This window comes from Atheta coriaria, unplaced genomic scaffold, assembly GCF_025399875.1.
Source record: "Atheta coriaria isolate IRGN ID8LTWV9N9 unplaced genomic scaffold, Caltech_Dcor_3.1 hic_scaffold_6_pilon, whole genome shotgun sequence".
Lineage (NCBI taxonomy): Eukaryota > Metazoa > Arthropoda > Insecta > Coleoptera > Staphylinidae > Dalotia > Dalotia coriaria.
Window position 1 is genome coordinate 14,810,239 of NW_027045448.1, and position 20,649 is coordinate 14,830,887.

General features: G+C 33.7%; 3 protein-coding genes across 4 annotated transcripts; all 3 read left to right on the plus strand.

Moving 5' to 3' along the window:
• Positions 1-10,781: 10,781 nt before the first annotated feature.
• LOC135793757 (uncharacterized) lies at positions 10,782-12,877 on the plus strand. Its single transcript, XM_065304839.1, has 3 exons — positions 10,782-10,865; positions 11,296-11,393; positions 11,465-12,877. Exons 1-3 carry the CDS (start codon positions 10,842-10,844, stop codon positions 12,690-12,692), a joined length of 1,350 nt encoding a protein of 449 aa, XP_065160911.1. The 5' UTR covers positions 10,782-10,841; the 3' UTR covers positions 12,693-12,877.
• Positions 12,878-12,932: 55 nt separating this feature from the next.
• LOC135793689 (uncharacterized) lies at positions 12,933-16,288 on the plus strand. 2 transcript variants are annotated; one of them, XM_065304750.1, is made up of 5 exons: positions 12,933-13,247; positions 15,162-15,288; positions 15,614-15,729; positions 15,781-15,889; positions 15,998-16,288. In XM_065304750.1, exons 2-5 carry the CDS (start codon positions 15,262-15,264, stop codon positions 16,109-16,111), a joined length of 366 nt encoding a protein of 121 aa, XP_065160822.1. In that variant the 5' UTR covers positions 12,933-13,247; positions 15,162-15,261; the 3' UTR covers positions 16,112-16,288. The 2 variants fall into 2 exon arrangements, with proteins under 2 accessions (XP_065160822.1, XP_065160821.1); XM_065304749.1 differs by lacking the exon at positions 12,933-13,247 and having other exon boundaries at positions 15,161-15,288.
• On the plus strand, positions 16,252-18,994 carry LOC135794775 (potassium/sodium hyperpolarization-activated cyclic nucleotide-gated channel 4-like). The gene is made up of 5 exons (XM_065306166.1): positions 16,252-16,389; positions 16,457-16,997; positions 17,807-18,072; positions 18,197-18,554; positions 18,606-18,994. Exons 1-5 carry the CDS (start codon positions 16,313-16,315, stop codon positions 18,888-18,890), a joined length of 1,527 nt encoding a protein of 508 aa, XP_065162238.1. The 5' UTR covers positions 16,252-16,312; the 3' UTR covers positions 18,891-18,994.
• Positions 18,995-20,649: the final 1,655 nt, after the last annotated feature.

The window sequence follows — 20,649 nt, forward strand, 5'->3', positions numbered from 1 at the left end:
TGGTTATGAAATTTACGGCAATTTGTAGGGATGTTGGGACTTAATTACAACAATATTTCAAATGTTACCATCACGTCAAGCAGCCTGAAAAAATATTCTAGCACACATATTTGCTAGAAATAAAATATTTTTTCGTCGTTATGAGAAACTGTGATTTATAACGAGGAAATTAAGAGGCGTTGTGCAGAATCCGTTTATTATGACTCACTTATATTGACCAAATCGTTTATTATGACGTAACTACACTACCAAGTTTGGTTTTCATATGTACCGCGTCGGATATAACAATGACTCTCATTACAGTGACATGTCGCTTATTATGACCCATTTTAATAGATTATGTTCGGCTATAAATACGACCAACATGATTCCTTACACCTCCGGTAATGTTCGCTGATACCCGACGATTTTGCCCGACACGTGGCGAACTTTTTATATTTATTTTCGCTACATTTTGCATTGACAAATTACATTTATGTATTTACTATCGGAAAGACCAGAAATTTTGACCACGACTTAATCCGTATTTTCCATTAATCCGAATTTGGCGTGGGCTGGCCCGACAATCTCAATGCTTTTAAAGAACCATAACCGTATTAAGCAATCGTTCAATTCAAATGTTTTGAAACCGAAGAAGCTTCTGAAAATCACAAGAAAATTAATTAAATGAAAACAAAAGCAGATAAAAATTACAGATTACTTGCAGTAAAAATACACTTTGAACGTGTTAATGTGCTGATTATTGCGGTAATTTTGATTTCCGGATTTAATATGGGCGCGTACATATTTACCGCGCGGTTTTCTATTTCACAAACGCTTTGCGCGACGTGCCGTCCGCTTATTATGACGTGTTTGTCAATTCCTCTTCTGATGCCATTATAACCGACTTCCTACTGTAACTTTAAAATACCGTGACATCTTTTTTTGAATATTTTAACTAAAACACTGATTTTGATATAAAAACCGCGATTTTAAGCAAAAATACAAAATACTAACTTTTTAAATTACCCGCGCAATAATCCAAAGTTTACCATCATAGTAACGTACCACAAACATCCTGTAAAACCTTGAATTTCATTGTGATTTGTCAACCAAAAACCACGATTTCTATGCTTAAACTGTTCTTTGTGGCGAATTTGTCGCTGTATTAGAAAACTACATACCGTTCATCCATAATTAAGCATTACTTTGGTATAAATCGATGTCCCCCATCTTTATCAACGCAAATTATCTTCTATAACTTCCAAAAACTCCTAATCTCAATGGTAACAACCTAAATTCCACCTAATACATGATTATACAATCATTTCGAGGTAATTTATACTCAAACCTAGTCATAATATGTATCTTTAACTATTCGGAATGAACTTCCTTCCACATCCTCATTACCTTATCAATGTACTATACAATATCAGCTTTCCGCTCCTTATCCGTCCGCAGCGGCACGTACGGACTGGTTTCCTTCCTCTTGGTGAACGTCACATACGTATAAATCAAACTCCCCGCCACACTAATATTAATCCCAATGAAGTTAATCCACGAGAAGATATAATCTCCGCCGATAACCATACCGAGGTACGTCACGCAGATATTCTTCAAGCATCCAATAATTGTCGTCGTCAGTTGAATTATACGAACCAAAACCGCGAGAAAACAAACCATCCCAACCTTCGCAACGAACCGGTCGTTGAGTACCACAAAACAAATAACGCACAACGACCAACCAATATTCTAAACCTCAGAGTCTGCCTTCCGATGACGCCAACGCGGAAGAAACGGCCCTACAAACAAAACATGAACCGACCGTGACTAACCAGATCAATAATGCGTCACCGTGCCTATCATCGCAGGACGCCGAACCGTAATGACGTCGCCCCAGTGGCACCTACATCACTATGATTATAAACCGGCGCGCCGCAACACAAGCAGGCCATATATTCGTTCCGAGGCCGAATAACATATTTGACGTAGATCACTGGCCGATTCTTTCCTGAATGTGTTTAGGTCAAAGTCCGAAACTGACGATACGGGCAGTTTTTACCACCGCATAAATGAGTGTTACAGTACTAACCAGTCGGTGGAATTGCAACTTCAGAAGGGAAGTTTTGCATGCCAGAGGACGTTTTTATTCACGATGGCACGCGCAACGATGCATGAATAACGCAGGATTTGATGCGTATTTGAACATTTGGCCGCGTTGCTGGGTCCGCGCACTGCACACATTATTCGCCACATTTTTGCTCTTTAAAGTTTTGTTTGTTTTAATTGTTAACCCTTACCTTTGGTTTTGATTGGAGTGGTGATATCTCACTGAACGAACGCACGAATCCTGACCATTCGGCCGTGGTTCTGCATCGCATCATACCTGTACGTCCGCACATCTCCTCACCATATCGTGTCCATTTTTTATAAATACCATGTTCCAATTAATCAAGCCCTATCGTTAGCCCTTTATTTCACCAACGACTATTTCACCGACGTCACACTCACACGAACTATCATTCCTCACACCTTTATGTATCAATTAAACATATTTCCAACTTATCCACGGCCACGAACATTAAACATCCGATCCCAACACCAACCTCAAATGTTTATATTAAACCAAATACATCAAGTATCTGGGTGATTGACTATAATAATTAAAAACCGTCCAAAATGCCCTTTGTTCAAAACCATATTCTCAACAAACCCATACGGACGGTTTAACGAGAACCAATACAACCCACTATCCAAATGTTTTACGATAAAGCGACCAGCCCTTTAAACACACCTATCGCACAATACTACGTCACCAATGTTTCAAAAAGTTTAAGAAAACTCCAGGAATTTAACCAGCGAAAAAGGCTGTTGCGCCGCACCTGCGTAAACCGCAGTTATCGTGTTGGTAATATAAATAATTGCGGCCAATTATGTTACAGGACATCCTGGGTATATTTTTAAGGCGATAAACTTAGAACAGGATCCCTTTGTGAATTGCACGCTCGCCGTACAGAATAACAAATAAACAAGCTTAAATGCTTCAACTAACGCCTTCGCGTGACGATGGTACGTAAAGCTTGGTTATCTCTTAAACTTTACGTGGCTAAAACGTGCGCGCCGATTATGTAGATAACGGCATGCTCATCGGTTTACAGCGCGACCAAACAAATAGTTCTAACACCAAAACGCCGACCACGCAAACCATACCAAAACGATCATATGCTTATACTGTATTTTATTACGTTGTTATTCGAAAAGTAAACGCGGGCGAAATAAATAAATAACCTTAATTAATCCACAACTGCCGTACGCTCATGCACGCCATCCGTACCGATCTAACGTGGGCTAAAACCCCGCTCAGAAAGCCATTCTCCAAATTTCACGCCAATACCACAATAAAACCACATGCACAAATCCATACTTGTAAAGTACCGTATGTATACTCGTATGTGATTCGAAATGTCTTCAACCTTTTGGCTCTTTAATTTCTTCAAAGCACTTCTCTCGTGAATTTAGTATTTACTTGTGGTTGCATTTATTTATTGCTACCGCGCATTTTATGAGTTTGTTTTGGTTTATGTGAAAACGCCAATGGCGCTTAACAGGAAAGTGATTCGGATGGTGCCCTCAAGACTTGTCACCATTAAGATGAGCCCAAAAGTTTAATTGGTCGGTTAAGGTAGGGTCAATATTTTAATTTGAAAAATGAGAAATTATGCAAAAAAGATGAAAAACTTTAGGAAATGATTGAATATGTTTGTTTTTTGTATAAAAAGTTGCCTATAACACCATTAACACAAACATTTTACAGAAAAAAACAAAATATTTGATTTTTAAGGTTATATTACTTAATATAACCAATAATATTGACTACTGACATATTTTTTCATATTTTGATTCTTTACTAGCTTTAACCCGCGGCTTCGCTCTCGAATATCTAAAATAATGAAGTATAGTCTATGGAAGTATAGTGTACAGTCTCCATAGTGTAGTCAATTGGATTTGATGTTGACGTAGCTGTCGGTAATACAGTGTGATAATACAGTGTGATGGTACTATAGTACTTAGGCTAGTTTGAGCTTCATTGCTGAATGCGATGGCGTTAAAGTGAAATAATTAGCCAGATGCAGAGGTATTATTGGCTAAATCCATTTCTTTATTTATTTAAAAATAATTTTTATTAATTAAAAAGTAGCCTATTAACATTCGGGGACCACTAAGAATATGTGTACAAATTTTCATGATAATCGGTTAAGTAGTTTTTGCGTGAAAGTGTAACAAACATCAGGACTTTTGCATTTATAATATTCGTAGGGCTTTTGCATTTAAAAACTTCCAAAACATTTTAGTGTATAAAAAGTTGCCTATAACTCGCAAAATACTTGTTTTCATTAAAAACTAAAAAGTTTTTAATTCTTCTTCAATATAATTGATAAACTTTAGAAATTCATCATTAATAATTGTTTATGATGTTGTGAATGCTCTGGAATCCACCATCGATTGTCGCCGCATCGTTTACCCATTGCAAAACGGAGAAAAAAGTGAAAACCCATTAATGTTAACGAACTGTTAATGAATCGCGCATGTTCAAATTGAAAGCGGCGTACAAATCGTAACAAACCGACATGCAATCGTCAACAATGACAACAAGAATGCTGCAGGGATAATAACACATAATAGATTTATCATTATTACTAAACGTCTGCGCAAGTGATGTCATCTGGTGCTTAAAATATGAATAATATTCGACATAATGTGTTAATCAGAGCATGACAGCCGTGAATCTCGTAAGGAATTCAATTTATTCGATAAATTATCAGCGGTGCTTCTTTCTTCTTTCACTCGTAGAACATTTAAGCGTATAATATACGCGATGAGTCCGTCTTGTGGTGGTTACTTTTACTTTCAAGGACTCACTTTCGATTCCGTCATTTCTCCATTTCGCGTCTCGATTTGGATGCTTGTTAATTAACATCGAGATATGGCGCATACGCGAATGGAAATTTCCTCCTCGCTGACAAGCAAACTCGGTAAACGGTTTAAGTAATATTTCATAACCAGTCTTGAACGCGTACATTCTTTCGTTTAGATGGAGTTTAGAGAGTTTGCGTTAAAGAATAAATCAATTTCAAATCATTTTTAACCTTCAACACAACAATACGTAACAATATAGGCAACCAATATTACATTTACATAGGTATACATTGGATTATAATCATACGAAATCTGTTTCGAGGTTAGATATTAACTTAGTTTAGATCTTTGCAATTATTTGCAACTTTCTCCGCCAGAGAGAGACATTTCCTTCCTATATGGTAACATAATGATGTTAATAAATTATTATCAAAGCATAAACTTGAAAAATTTGCATAATTATACAAATGATTGCTTTTATTGACATTGAAACATTTAAATTTTAAAGCGAGCTTTCATCACATTAGATATTCATGAATTCCGATGAAGTTTATCGAGTGTGATGGCAAAAATTGAATTGAAAAAAGAAAAAAATCGGAAGTTTGTGTTACGTGTTGGAACTATTAAAATGAAATATTGATTTGATTTGGCGAGTGAAAAGAAAGTGATCTACTTACATTTTCTAAGAGATTTGCATTTTATTTTGGTGGACGACTATTGAATAATACATGACACAATTTATTAAAACATAGAAGATAGGCAACCAATTATACATGTTGCGATTTGACAGTTTAATATACATTTTATTGCTTTATAAGTTATGACATGAAATTTTATGACTTGAAATTTTGATGTTTTTATCTTGAAACAAAAATTTCAAGAGTCATAAAACGAGATTTCTTTTACGAAAGTAAATTAATGATAAAAGTAGAAATCAAATGTGTTTTTAATCGCAAAACTTACATTCTACATTCCAGAGATGTTCAAAAAGCAGTAAAAACATAAATGCATTTATTTATTTGTTTATTTAAAGGTAAAAAATTGTATCATTTACAATATAATCTGATTCTGATTAAATTCAACTCAACGCAATAATTAAAACGAATGAGTTGCATGCAACGCTCAATAAATTTTCTTCAATTCTTATTTTCTGCATTTCTCCGCGCATTCCTGGCCGATAAAAGTCAATCTCATTACAATTAATGTTGAAATGATTATCATCATTATTCCTAAATGGTAAATGACAGAATTTAGTTGTTAATGTTGTTAATTACAACATTTCTAAACAAATCATTTGAGGATATTACAAATTAATAACACGATGTCTCAAATTAGTTGTTGGTTGTTTTACGAGTACGTTGGTAAATAACCACGTTGTACGGCGTTATTTGTTTGTTTAAAAGTGTTAAATAGAGAAAGACGAAGAAAGAATAATAATTATGCGTTTGTTTAAGTAATAATCTTTTAATCTTTATGGATTTTATGCGGTTTATGCAGTTATTAATGAAGCTGTCAATGAGGTAATAAATCAACATTTCCACACGATGCGTTTGTGGATTTTCTTTATTTTCATCATTAATTATATGAAATTATAAGTTAAAAAAGTAGTTCAGGTTTATAAAGTTGTAACTCAACTATTTATCATTATTTTATTATAAAATAATCTTAATTTTAAATATTTTATTGATTTTATCCTAAATTTTAGCAAATATGATAAATGCTAATGTAATTTTGTTTGTTTGTATGTTTGTAACGCATTTACACAGAAACCATTCAACCAATTTTGATAAAATTTTGTTTGGAGATATTTTGGACCTAGGAGAATAACATAGGCTACTGCATGCCGCAAAAATATAACTTACAGGGTGTGCAAAATAGTTTGTAAGATTGTGCAACGAAAAAGATAAATGACGCTGACACATGCAAAAAATGTGATGAAAATGCCTATTGAAGATGCTGGCCGGTATTTACGTATTGAATATTACACATATAAAATAAAGAAAAGCCATGCTTCTTCCAGGACCAACTATATGTAGCCTATTCGCGTGTGTCCAATGCCCGAAATCTGCACGTATTTGCACCGAACGGAAGAACATATAATATAGTATATAGTATCATCCAAGAATATGCTTCTGTTTTGAGCTCTAATTGCGATTTATTTGAATGTATCAATGTTTTTCAAATTTGTCACTAATTAAATATTAAATTTTTAAATACAGGTGATTCCAGTCAAGCAAAATATATTTTTGATCAATAATATCGTTAAAAATGAAAGTATCTACAAAAACTAACAAAAATCCATTAATTAAACAATAATTGCCCGTTGAAAAAACCTTGAAAACGATATTTAAGTCTAAATATTGATTTATCCATCCATGCAAAGTGTACAGTTAAACTTTTCGTACGTTTTTTTCCCATTTTTGATTGTTTGTGTTAAATACACCTTTCATGACCATCGAAACCGCAAACTGGCGAAATTAGAAATTTATCTGCACTGAACGCATTACACAACCTCTCTTCCTGACGTCTTTACCGCTTATTATATTATATTACTCATTTTGTAAATCAATTTCGGGTGAAATTGACGAATAATGCAAAGGCAACAACGAAAAAACAACGCGCGCGCATACCCACTGAGTTTCACGCTGTTTACGTTTAATAAATTTCACTTTCAGTCAATAACGACACACGCTGATATCTATTCTTTGCGTTTATGACAAAATAAAACAAATGTTTCTTTGCATGTTTCTTGTTTTGTTCGAATGTTCAAATCCGCATGTTGAGTGCGCGGAAGTGTTTAAATTGTCTTCTACGCGTGGTAATTACGATAAACTCGAGTGTCAGCGTTATTGAACTTGCCGCAAATGTTCATTTTATTATATTTTACTCATACACATATAAAATATATAATAATAAACCGGATATGCAAAAAAATTCAAAAGAAAAACAATAGATAAAAATTTTGACATGTTTTAATGCATTGTGTGTTGCCTACATTAACGTTTTTATAACCTTTAATACATTTTTTACTAATTAATTTAGTAATTGTAGTTTGGAACGTGCAGGAATTTTACAAGATCATGGACCAAGAGCAAGAGCAACTTCAAGTGCAATGTCCAAGTGTTTATAATAAGTAAAAGTATAAAAAGCGCGCGCGCAAGACACAAGTTCAAGTCGGTTCGCTTCCGAACTCGTTTCGGAATGAAAGTGAGCGTACAGAGCGCGTAATCGAAGATGTTGCGGCGCAAAATAGAAATTTCACGCGTACGGACAAGATTTTTGTTTGCGACGGAAACTTTTCCGAATGCAAAACAAGGAACTTGTTTAATTTTTCAAAGAAACCCGCATTCATCTATTATATTTCATTGATTTTTTTCAAGAAATGCAACGCAACTTTCTCGTTAATTCAGAAAAACGGTTTAAATTGAACGCGGAAATTGGTAATTGCAATTAGCACTAATCAGCCAATCAATATTACACATTAATTTGTTTATTTTATGCGCAAATATTAGTTTTGCTAACGTAGAAAGAAAAAAATAATTTTTTGTTGCATATGCAACCCAATATACATATATTTGTATTTTTATAGAGTTAAATCATAAAATATCAGTAAATATTTATTTTATTGAGTAGGAATGTTGATTTAAACAACTTTCAATAATTTTCTTTGAATTCCACGCGATTTCTTAACCAACAAAAACGTTTTTCGTTCCATTTCCACATAAATCAATCAATAATCTTTGTTTTTATTGAATTACTTCATAATTTACTTCCTGTGATTTCCTGATGGTTAAACATGATGCCGATTTAAATATTAAACCACTCGGAAGCAAATTAAGCAATATTAAATGGTTGAGAAATAAAATTACGAAAAATCAAGTTAAATAACACGCGCCGCGCTATTATACGCGCCGCTAATAATAATAGATATCGAATAATGACAATGGGTAAGCGAGCCGCTTGTGAAAATTATGCGTGCACAATGAAATCGGTGTAGACTCGCATGCTAATTAATTACACGCATGAATTACCTACGCGCACGTAGCGCGGAACACACTTTGAGCGATTGCAGGCGTTTATTAAGTTAATGTAAACAGTCGGGCACGAACGGCGCGAAAACACAATTATTTTTTTGCCAAGACGGAGTGGAGCGGTGCATCAAAGCACTGCGCGTAGTAAATACGTGTAATTAATGTTGTTTTTTTCGTTGATGAGGTTTGTGTTTTTTTTTTCAACGAGGCGAAAATGGTTTCATTAAATTATTTCGACGTGTTAAATTTTTAATTGTGTATTGTTTGCTGCTTGCAAAAACAGAAAAGAAATTTTATGAGGATTATGGTATTAAATTGAGTTGTGCAGAAATGTCAATTAGCAATGAATAATTGGGTATTTACCGGAATTAATTTTAATTTAAAGAAAATTTGTGAAAATTTTATAGTTTTTGTTAAAATTTGATAAATTAAAGGAGAAAAATGGAAAATATATGATAAGAAAATTAAATTGTTGAATTGTGGTGTAAAAAAATGATAATTAGCAATAAATAATTGAATATTTGTAGAAACTAATGCCAATTTAAAGAAAATTTGTGAAAAACTGAATTTTTGTTAAACTTTTATCGATTTAAATAGAAAAACATACAATTTTTAAGTTGAATTGTGAAAAAATATTAATTTGCAATAAATAATCGAATATTTAGAGAAATAAATTTTAATTCAAAGAAAATAAATAAAAAATCTTCATTTTTTTGTTAAAACTTTATCAATAACTAACTTTTTCTTTGTTTTGCCTGCGTTATGGCTTGACTTCGATCTCCTGAGTTTAAAAACTGTGATATTTAAATTTGTACAAAATTTGATAAACATTGATACATTAAAATAAATTGCAATTAGACCTCTAAACAGAAGCATATTCTAGGATGTTATTGTATACTATATTATATGTTCTTCCGCTCGGTGCAAATACGTGCAGATTTTGTGCATTGGACACACGCGACCAGGTTACATATAGTTGGTCCTGGAAGAAGCATGGTTTTCTTTATTTTAATGTGTAATATTCAATACGTAAATACCGGCGGTCATCTTCAATAGGCATTTTCATCACATTTTTTTGCATGCGTCAGCGTCATTTATCTTTTTTGTTGCACAAACTTGCAAACTATTTTGCACACCCTGTAAGTTATATTTTTGCGACATGCAGTAGCCTATGTTATTCTCCTAGGTCCAAAATATCTCCAAGCTAAAATTTATCAAAATTAATTGAGTGGTTTTTATGTGAATGCGTTACAAACATACACTTGTTGTTAAAACTCCATGAATTATGAATTATAATGCGTAAACTATGTAAATAATTCATAAAATTTTACTATTTTATCTTACTTTTAAGAAAAAGAAAAAAAAACACGAAATTATATTAAAACGCCATCAAAATCTCATTTGCAGTCAATTTTCCTACTAAACCAAAACAAAAAACATGCACAATATCATAAATATAGTCTAAAATTTCAAAACTCAACTCCAAACACACATCACACTAATACTGGAATTCCCCCCACGTAACACCACACAAAAATTTTGCAATGTGAAATTTCCACATTTCTCTCTTTCTATTCAACCTAAACAAATCCTAAAACATAAATCTAATATTCCACTGGTGACCAAGGCCTTGATGACCATAACATTTCGTTTCCTCAGGGTGCACGTCGCCGTCGCCATCGCCATCGCCATCGACTTCAACACGAGGGAAAGTTCAATATATCCCCTACCTTACGCAAGGATCACCAAGAGTTACGCGTTCCACCATCGCCATTCTTCGCGCATGGTAGGCGCATGGTGTGCGATGTTTAAAAAGCGTCCTCGCCGCTGCTCACGACGAGTTAACGCGTTTTTCACCGGCCTGCGAAGAGCACCGCGAGCGAATCCTCCTGGTCCCTCGTGGCGCCGACAATCATGAAGGTCCACGGGCGCCTTGTGGTTAGTGCAATAATTTTAATTTAATAAACAAACAAAGAAAAGTGATAATCATAACCAAACTAAAACAAACTAAAACAAAATTAAAATATGAAACATTAAATTAATGTGTGATTGTTGTATATTGTGGTTTATAACACACGGGACTAACATCAAATTAAATTCGAATTAGTTTTGTGCATCAAATCACATTCACTTTGACTTTGAATTAGATTCCAACTTAGAAATATGACCTGATTTTGATTTTCGGTGAAAGTTTTCACAATAAGATGCGATATTTCTTTTTTTCTTTTACTTACGCTTTGTATTCGTGAGTTTACGCATGAATATCTCGTTTTAATTGATAATTATAATATTTATATACGCGCTAATGAGGTTACATGAAGTTATTTGGGTTGCATATGTTACGCGTGGCTTTAACCTGCGTTTTCAGTTGCAGATTGCGCTTGGAGTGCTTCTACAAGTTGTATTCTCGCATAGCAAAGCTGTGGAACCTGCCAAGTCAAAGTTTCAACCTGTAACAGTTAATAAGTAAGTTTATTTATAAAAAATCACAAGAAATTGATAATATTTTCTTTTGTGGTTTGATTTTTTGGTTATAGTGGAGCACAAAAACGTGTTGGTTATGATTATACACCACAGGTAGAAACTCAGCACGTTTTTGATCAGCCGGAACAACATCATGATGACCATCATGAGGTTGAGACCCATGACCATCATGACCATCATGATCACCACGAGCATCACGACCCAGGATACTGGAAGAAGAAAGTAACATGGAAGAAAGGCTGGAAAAAGATTTGGAAACCCGCAAAGAAGCAGATCTGGAAGCCATCTTGGAAAAAGTACAGTAAACCCATCTGGGTCCCCATCCAGGTTCCCGCCTGGAAAGAATACCAAGTCCCCGATTGGAAAAAAGTCTGGAAACCCGTCTGGAAGCAGATTCAAGTCCCCGCATGGAAAGAATACAAAGTCCCTGATTGGAAAAAGGTCTGGAAACCAGTCTGGAAGCCCATCCAGGTCCCAGCATGGAAAGAAATCCAAGTCCCTGATTGGAAAAAAGTCTGGAAACCAGTCTGGAAGGAAATCCAAGTCCCCGCATGGAAAGAAATCCAAGTCCCCGCATGGAAAAAACTCTGGAAACCAGAATGGGTCAAAGTAGGAATCCCCGGCGAACACTTCCTCGGAAAAGATCATCATGGTAATGAATACACAGCACATGACGTCTGGAAGAAGAAACTCATCTGGAAACCCGTGTGGAAAAAGTACTGGAAACCAGCGAAGAAACAAATCTGGGTCCCGGATAAAAAACTGGAATGGAAAGAGGCATGGAAGCAAGTCTGGCGTACGGAGAAGAAACAAATCTGGGTGGATGACAAGAAACTCGTCTGGAAAGAAGCATGGAAACAAACCTGGAAGCTAGAAAAGAAACAAATCTGGGTCCCGGATAAGAAACTGGAATGGAAAGAAGCCTGGAAGCAAACATGGCGTACGGAAAAGAAACAAATCTGGGTAACGGATAAAAAACTAGAATGGAAAGATGCATGGAAACAAATCTGGGTACCGGATTGGAAAGAGATCTGGGTACCTGGGTGGAAAGAAATATGGAAACCTGTGATTATCCAGGAATGGTTCCCATCACCAGATCATCATGATCATCATCATAAGGAGCATGGATGGGACCGGAGCGCGCAGAGTTCGGCGAATGCGCCACTAGTCACGGTGCCCTCCAATGAGATCGCCAAGCGCAACGCGCAGGAATCAGTACAAACGCAGAATGGCGGCGCGCATGCGCAGTTGAAATCCACATGGCAGTTTCCCACATCATAGAATCAACCAATAAGTTTTACAATAACAATTATTATTATCTAGTTAATTTAACGACTGAACGTTGTGCATGTGTATGTGTGTTACTACTTGTTACTTGTAATTTTAGCGATTTGTTGTTATGTTTTTAAAACGGCGCGTATTTATAAGACGAAAGGATGAAAATAATAAAATGTTTATTATTATTATATGATGTATTGTTGTTATTTGGGTCGTGCGGCGGTCAGTTGAGCTGATTGTGAACGTAAGCGAGGAGAAAGTAATTACCGCGTGCGCGTCGTACCAGCACAACTGATAATTTCTATAGCAAACGGCGCTAATCAGTGAAGACAGGCGAGTGCGTTGGGTAAACAAACAGAGACTGCTGTACACTGCTGTATACACGCAATTAAACATGTTAATGCGTGTTTGACACGATTTTCCGCGGCGGTGGAATCAATCGCTGGTTGTAGAAAAATTGTAATTATTATTGCAAGATTGTTTTAATGTACGAGTAAATTGCGGAGCGTGGAACTTTCGCCGGTTGTGATTAGTTGTAATAGGTGACATGAGGGATTGGTAAGTGATGTCATTTTGCATAGGTTATTACCTAACGAAAGAGAAATTGTTTCATGGAGATCACGGATGTTGGGCGATTTGCAAAACTTGAGTGGGTTTTTTTCTTATTACGTGTTTATATTTATATTTGGTTTTTTTGTTTTTATTGTTGTTTTATGACTCATAAAATGTATTTGGAGTTTAATACCGGTATTTTTTTAAAGTGGAAATATCAGTATACCGGTAATACCGGTATTTATAAAATAATTTAATAAATAAATTTGGAATATTATGAATTTTGTAAGTATGCCTACTAATATTATAAATGCGTAAGTCCTGATGTTTGTTACACTTTCACGCAAAAACTACTGAACCGATCATCATGAAAATTTGTACACATACTCTTAGTAGTCCCTGAATGGTTATAGGCTACTTTTTATTTAATAAAAAAAATTATTTTTTAAATAAAATAAAGAAATAGTTTAGCCAATAATACCTCTGCATCTGGCTATTTGACTACTTTAACGCCATCTAGCATTCCAGCAATGAAGCTCAAACCTAAGTACTATAGTACCATCACACTGTATTATCACACTGTATTACCGACAGCTACGTCAACATCAAATCCAATTGACTACACTATGGAGACTGTACACTATACTTCCATAGACTATACTTTCAGCCATTTTAAACTTCCCGCCATTCTACTTCATTGTTACTTCTTTTGTGACTACAGACGCGTACGGAAGCAACTTCATTATTTTAGATATTCGTGAGCAAAGCCGCGGGTTAAAGCTAGTGCTAACTAAAAACATGGAAAGATAATTGATTAATTGCAGATTAATTCTGAAATTGGTGAATGAGTCAATCTTACAATGTTAATTGTCAGTGTCGAAGTATTTATTGGATATTTTCGAATTTGATGAATGTTTAGCCCAATAGAAAACATTATTTCTGAAACTACCCAAGTTGAACCTTTTTGTTGGTCTTTAAAGTTTAAAGTGACTGCTGTGTCGCAGATTTAGGAAGATTTCACAATTACCACATTTGTTTTTAACTCATCGGTTTATTGATATTGCTATTGAGATATCAGTATACCGGTATATATCACAAGCAAAATTTCGATATTTGAAAGAAAAATTACCGGTATACCGATATTAATACCGGTATTTTATATATTTTGCAATTTATAATTAGAGTTAATTTTGATTTTGGAACTTATATTTAAATTAAATTACCTGCACCCAAAATACACGCCTAATTTTCTTTATTGTAGTATTAGAGAGTGAAACCATTTATTAGCGCGAAAGTGATCCTACGCCGTCACTGCATTCGGAATAACTTCTATGCGTACTTAATTGAAATCGAAATCAAACTCAAAAGCAAACAGTCAAACACAAGTGAAATGTGAAGCGAAAAGAACGTGACTTATAGATTGGGATTAGAAACTCATGGTATGCAACCAACTATGTATTATGTATTACCTATACACAACTATACTCATAGTTAGTAGCAGAATAGTCGATGGATTGCTGCATTCATCAACTTCACCTTGTTTTAACATGTTGAAAAGACTTTAATAATAAGTTATCGATGCTCGAGAATAGTTTTAAAGATATTTTGAGGTAAATATTGATGTGTTTCATCTGAGAAAGTGTGTTGGTTAAAATTACTTGCATATTTGGTTGCCTACCTTAAGAAATTTGATAAAATTCAATTAATTTATTAAATCTAAGCCTTTTCTACCTTAATATTTATGAATCAACACTTAATTAATAAATTAATTTGTTTATCGTGAAATATTAGCAACTAAATCAACAAACACCGCATTTATTTGCAATGCTGCACATGTTCTCCAAAAACTTTTACTCTGACAATTCGCTGTTTGGCATAGACAATGACCATGAAAAGTAAAATCTGCCAAAATTATTCCAGACGTGTCTTCACCCACAAAAACCTCCTATAAAAGCGTTTCCTATCAACAAACAAAATCAGTACATCATCAACAACCAAACAAAACAAATCATAACCAAAAATGAAGATAAATTTCTCAAAACTTACCGTAAGTTATGTAAATCCACTTTAATCAAAAATATCACTCGAATACAAACACGGAAGTTGTTAATATTATATGATCAAATAGTTTAAATGTTTATAAAAGTATATATAAACCGATCGCGTCGCATCTTCACTCACAAACCACGCTTTGACATCGATGGCTTCAAGCTAACTGTTAATGTAATCAATATCATCAATATTTTTACAACTTACTTACTTTCTTTTGCGAGCGCAAGCAGATTAAACATCTAACGGTGTGGAATCGATGTAAATAGGTCACTTGATTGCTAATTAAAATTTGTAGCACTTTTGCCTTGTGTCATCCACAGTTATCATCAACGTCGATAGCGTTCTGCGTGCTAGCAGCAGTCATTTTGTGTGGGTTGATCGACGCGTGCGCAAGTGAAGTGACATTTACAACATCGAAACCTATTTCAAAAAGAAGGTACTTATTAATATATTTAAACAAAAACATTATTAAACATTGTATTATTAGTTATAGTGAAACAATATTACCTATAAAAGAAACACCGAGTCCTGGTGGCTTCTGGAAGACGCGTAGAGAATGGAAAGCGTACTGGGTGAAAGACTGGACGATCAAAAAGGTAAAGGTTAAGTGTATGTTAGGTTGCATACATTAAAAGTTCAAAATAACTAGAATTATATGTTTTTTGTTGAATATTCTTTTAATTTATATTATTTTATGATTTTAGATTTATGTTCCGGTATGGAAACATGTCTGGGGACCAACGGAAGTGCGAGAATGGGTCCCAACAGGAGTAGCGAAGCCATATCCTGGCAAACAGCACGCGTCAATAATTCACTGATCATTGAAAAGATTGTCAGCTATAATTATACGATGTTGTTGGTGCTTGCAATGCACAACAAACATGGCGGCCAAAAAAATAACCAAAAATGACTAAATAACACATAAATAATTATTTATTGATTAAGTAGGCTGTAGTATAATAAAATAAAGTGAAATAAATGTCATTTTATTGAAATTATTAAATTTTGATTATTTTGTGATGACTAAAGAAGATAAACGTATTGGTATCAAACATGAGTGTGAATTGGAAGCAGAAGAAAATGAATTCGCCATGGCGTAATATAATAACACTCAAATTAAACATTTATTTTAAATATTTAATATTTATTTTTATATTATTTAGTCGAATGTGTTCGTGTGGTTGGTGTATTCAACTCCGACGCTTCCTCTGGTCCTCCATTTTGATTTGGCGCAATGATTCACGTAGTATGAGCACATATAAATCGGAATACATGATTCGTCGGGAAAATGTACGCAAGTTACAGATGAAAAACAAAGTTATACATCCATTCAGCATGTTGCGTAATTTTTGGGAGCTCTGGATGTGTATTATCTTTGGTATCACATTCGCATTGCCACTTAATCGCTACTTCAGCGTCGATTTGCAATATTTAAGATATATTCTATCGACTTTTAATGTGCTGGATATTGTAATGACATTCAACAGTGGATATCAGTGCTCAGATACAAGACAAATCGTGTGTCATCGGGGATATATCGCTGCAAGATATTTAAAAACTTGGTTTATTGTTGATTTGTTATCAACACCGAGTTATTGTTTGTTTAAACCAAGAATTCTGACATTTCCGTTTGTCAAATATGGACAGTTTTTAATTTTGTTGAGGTTGCATACTCTGATGGCTTATGCTTTTGATATTAAAACAGTAAGTGTTTTATTTTTGTAAATAATAACATGCAATATGGGTTGCCTACATACAACCCTAGTAAAATACTGATATCTATATCAAAAATCAATATTTTTCGCACGAAGTATAGATTAGTTAATGACAAGAGTAAAAATACTTTAAAAATTGTTTTTTGATTCGTTTTGTGGTCTTAAAATTACAAAAAACATAAACTGCGGAATTTTCTAGAACTAATTCTGTCGTTTTTAAGTAGATGGCGCTAGTATGCAGTATATACTGACATACTGACAGTTGGCTATTTTAATATATATTACATTGATCGTGTATATTTTATTTTTTCTGAAAAATGGAAAATACCGGTATTAATGCCGGTATACCGGTATTTTTACTTTAAAATACCAATATTTTTCAATAGGATATTGTTTGTGATATATACCGGTATATCAATATCTCAATTGCAATATCGATAAACAGATGAGTTAAAAACAAATGTCGTAATTATGAAAACTTCCCAAATCTGCGACACAGCAGTCACTTTAAACTTTAAAGACCAAAAAAAAAGGTTCAACTTGGGTAGTTTCAGAAATAATGTTTTCTATTATGCTAAACATTCATCAAATCCGAAAATATCAAATAAATACTTCGACACTGGCAATTAACATTGTAAGATTGATCCATTTATCAATTTAAGAATTAATCTGCAATTAATCAATTATCTTTGCATGTTTTTATTTAGCATATTTACAAAATTAAAAATATTCTTAATTAATTTATTTAATTATTTTATAAATACCGGTATTACTATTATATTTATTTTATATTTCTAGTCTCATCAATCGCATGGATTCAAAAGCAACATTATCCGATTCTTAATACCGATAATAATCCTATTTCTGTGGATATCACACATGTATTACATTATGGACAACCCAAATCACATTAACTCAATAAAATACTACGAAACGCATAAAATGATGCGCATATTTTCAAACATCTATCAAATGGGATACGCATATCACCTTGGAACGAAGCCATGTTTACTTGACAGCGCAGTAATTGTCATTGGGATTTATATTAGAATTGGTGTTTTTAAGTAAGTAAACATTTAAGCTTTAAACTCTACATAACCTATATTAAATTCTATTTGTAATAATTTCAGCGTTTATATTTCGTATGGTGCGAGTGGCTTCGCATTTAATGTATAAATATATCGATATATTGAATCAAATGGATCGATATGCAGCAATAAAACGCATTCCAGCTTCAATCCGCAAACGTATGCATGTTTATATGCAGTATAAAATCGCACACGCAAAGTTTCAAGAACCCGCCTTGTTGAATGAGTTGCCTAAGTCGTTGCAGAGAGAATTACTCACATCGTTATACTCGCAACTGTTACAAAAGTCTCCGATTTTTCATGATTTACCAATGGAGATTATTCTGGATTTGACTAGTCGCTTAACAAGCAAATTGTACATGCCTTCTGATGTGATTGTACAAGCTGGAAGTGAAGCTGATATTATGTTTTTTATTCGCAGTGGAATAGTTGCAGTATATACGCAGTCTGGGAAAGAGGTAGGCAACCAAATACACTCGTTTTTATTTAATATGCTTATATTTTATTAGATTTGTCATTTAAATGATGGTAATTCCTTTGGGGAATTAATTGTGATGGAGAATGAAGTACGTAATGCCACCGCTGTTGCAATCCATTGGTGTGATATGTGTTTGTTGTCACGAGTGGATTTGCTGAGAGTTTTTAAAAACCATCCGGAATTGTTTGCTAAACTACAGCAAGATGTACATAAACGTAGCACTAACATGGGACCAACCGATGGATGGTCAACACAATCAAATGAGAGTGGATCGTTGTCTTTGAATTCATCATCAACGACAGTTGTACATATCTGATTATTTGAATTCGTTGTATTTAAATGTAGGTAATATAGGCAACTCATATTACAGAAGTATTTATAAAAATTAAACGTTTTGCATTTATTTAAAAGAAAAACAAGATAGCGCATTACATATTAGTATTTATAAAACGTTTGAGTAATAATCAATGCAGTGATAATGTAAGTAAGTGAAATTACAGTTTCTTGTTTCATTATTTTGGTTCATTTTCATGAAGATTTTACATTTGTGTTTCGTGTAATTCTGCTTGTACTTCCCTTTGACAAATTTGCAGTTCTAAAATAACACAATTTATATTTAATTTTAAATGTAAATGTAATAAAAATATTTTGCGTGTATGCTTACCGTGACTGCATTGTTCCAATTGAGTTTCGTAAATTTGTAATTTCATTAATTGTAAATTAATTTTATCGACTACATAAATTCCTCCAAAAAATATTATTATTGCAATGAAAAAAATACAAAAGAAGATCCATAATTTTCCCGCACAAATTGTAGTCGGCATGATGGATGAACATGCAGTGAGACACTACCAGTTGGTAAAAAAAAGTTTCAAGTCTATTTATACTGCACAGATAAGAAGAATTTGTTTATATTCGACGAGTAATTGAAGAAAGGTATTTGTTTAATTGAAATTTGAGTTATTTTTTTAATCATGCCCTAAATATTCCATTGTAATACAAACATTTGTAAGTTAAGTAAACATTACTTTGATTATTAGTTGCAGAAATAATATCCTATTGCAACAAACAGTTTAAACGAGTTAAATAATCAAAATTAATTATTAAAATTATTTAATATAAAATAATGAGGAAATAACCTGCATAACATGCATAAAAATAATTGTATTTAATAAATATATTTATAATTTAAATCAAATAGTTTAATTTTGGTTTGCTTTTTTTGTTTAATTATTAACTTCTTTTGAATTTGTAAAATAAAACTGTTATTACAATATAGGCAACTTCTTCTACACAATATCCCTACTACCATCAGTGCAGTTCAAATTCAATCTAGCATGTAACCGTCGCCTGTCGCTCATCGACTGCTGCAAAAGCCAACCGACACACGGTTCCGGCATTCCGCATATTTGCAACGATTCTCTCATTTGCAATAATCCACGTGTGCTACAACATTGAATCGACCAATTCCTCTCACTCACGAAGGTATATTTATTACACAGGAAACTGTTTTCTAACTCAAAGATTGTTGGGGTTAAGACGACACACTTGTTAACCGCCGAAAATGGCTCGCGATGCATTCGGCTGCAAAGCACCGCTGTTCATAGATTTTAGCAAGTTGTCCGAACCAGAAGACAAGGCACGCATTGAGGCTTATTTCGGTGAGTTTTCTAATTCATAAAGTAATCAATTGTGGTCGAATTAAGACGGTTTTTCTTTCAGAAAACAATGAGAATGACATCAGCAATGACTGTGAGAGTGATGATGGAGAAGTTGAAGACGTGGAATTTTATACACCAATGCATAATACAGGTAAACATATACTTATCTTCATACAACAATGATAGGTGTACAACTTGGTTGGTTTATATTAATTTCGTCGGTATAGCGTCGCAGCTTTTTTGTTTAAAGACAAAAAATATTTTCGTTTCTAGTAATTATGAGTTAGAATATTTTTTCAAAGACATGACATCGATGGTAACATTTGAAATATTGTTGTAATTATGATCCCAACATCCCTACAAATTGCAATGCAAATTTCTATAACTTAAGCACGATTTTTCAGCTAATTTGTT

Bases quoted from the DNA above. Each gene is read 5' to 3' on its own strand.
- LOC135793757 (XM_065304839.1), top strand. From the start codon at position 10,842: ATGAAGGTCCACGGGCGCCTTGTG. The intron at 10,866-11,295 runs GTTAGTGCAATA...CTGCGTTTTCAG, and splicing joins AGGTCCACGGGCGCCTTGTG to TTGCAGATTGCGCTTGGAGT. The intron at 11,394-11,464 runs GTAAGTTTATTT...TTTTGGTTATAG, and splicing joins CAACCTGTAACAGTTAATAA to TGGAGCACAAAAACGTGTTG.
- LOC135793689 (XM_065304750.1), top strand. From the start codon at position 15,262: ATGAAGATAAATTTCTCAAAACTTACC. The intron at 15,289-15,613 runs GTAAGTTATGTA...TGTCATCCACAG, and splicing joins TAAATTTCTCAAAACTTACC to TTATCATCAACGTCGATAGC. The intron at 15,890-15,997 runs GTAAAGGTTAAG...TTATGATTTTAG, and splicing joins AAGACTGGACGATCAAAAAG to ATTTATGTTCCGGTATGGAA.
- LOC135794775 (XM_065306166.1), top strand. From the start codon at position 16,313: ATGACTAAAGAAGATAAACGTATTGGTATCAAACATGAGTGTGAATTG. The intron at 16,390-16,456 runs GTAATATAATAA...TATATTATTTAG, and splicing joins GAAAATGAATTCGCCATGGC to TCGAATGTGTTCGTGTGGTT. The intron at 18,555-18,605 runs GTAGGCAACCAA...ATATTTTATTAG, and splicing joins ATACGCAGTCTGGGAAAGAG to ATTTGTCATTTAAATGATGG.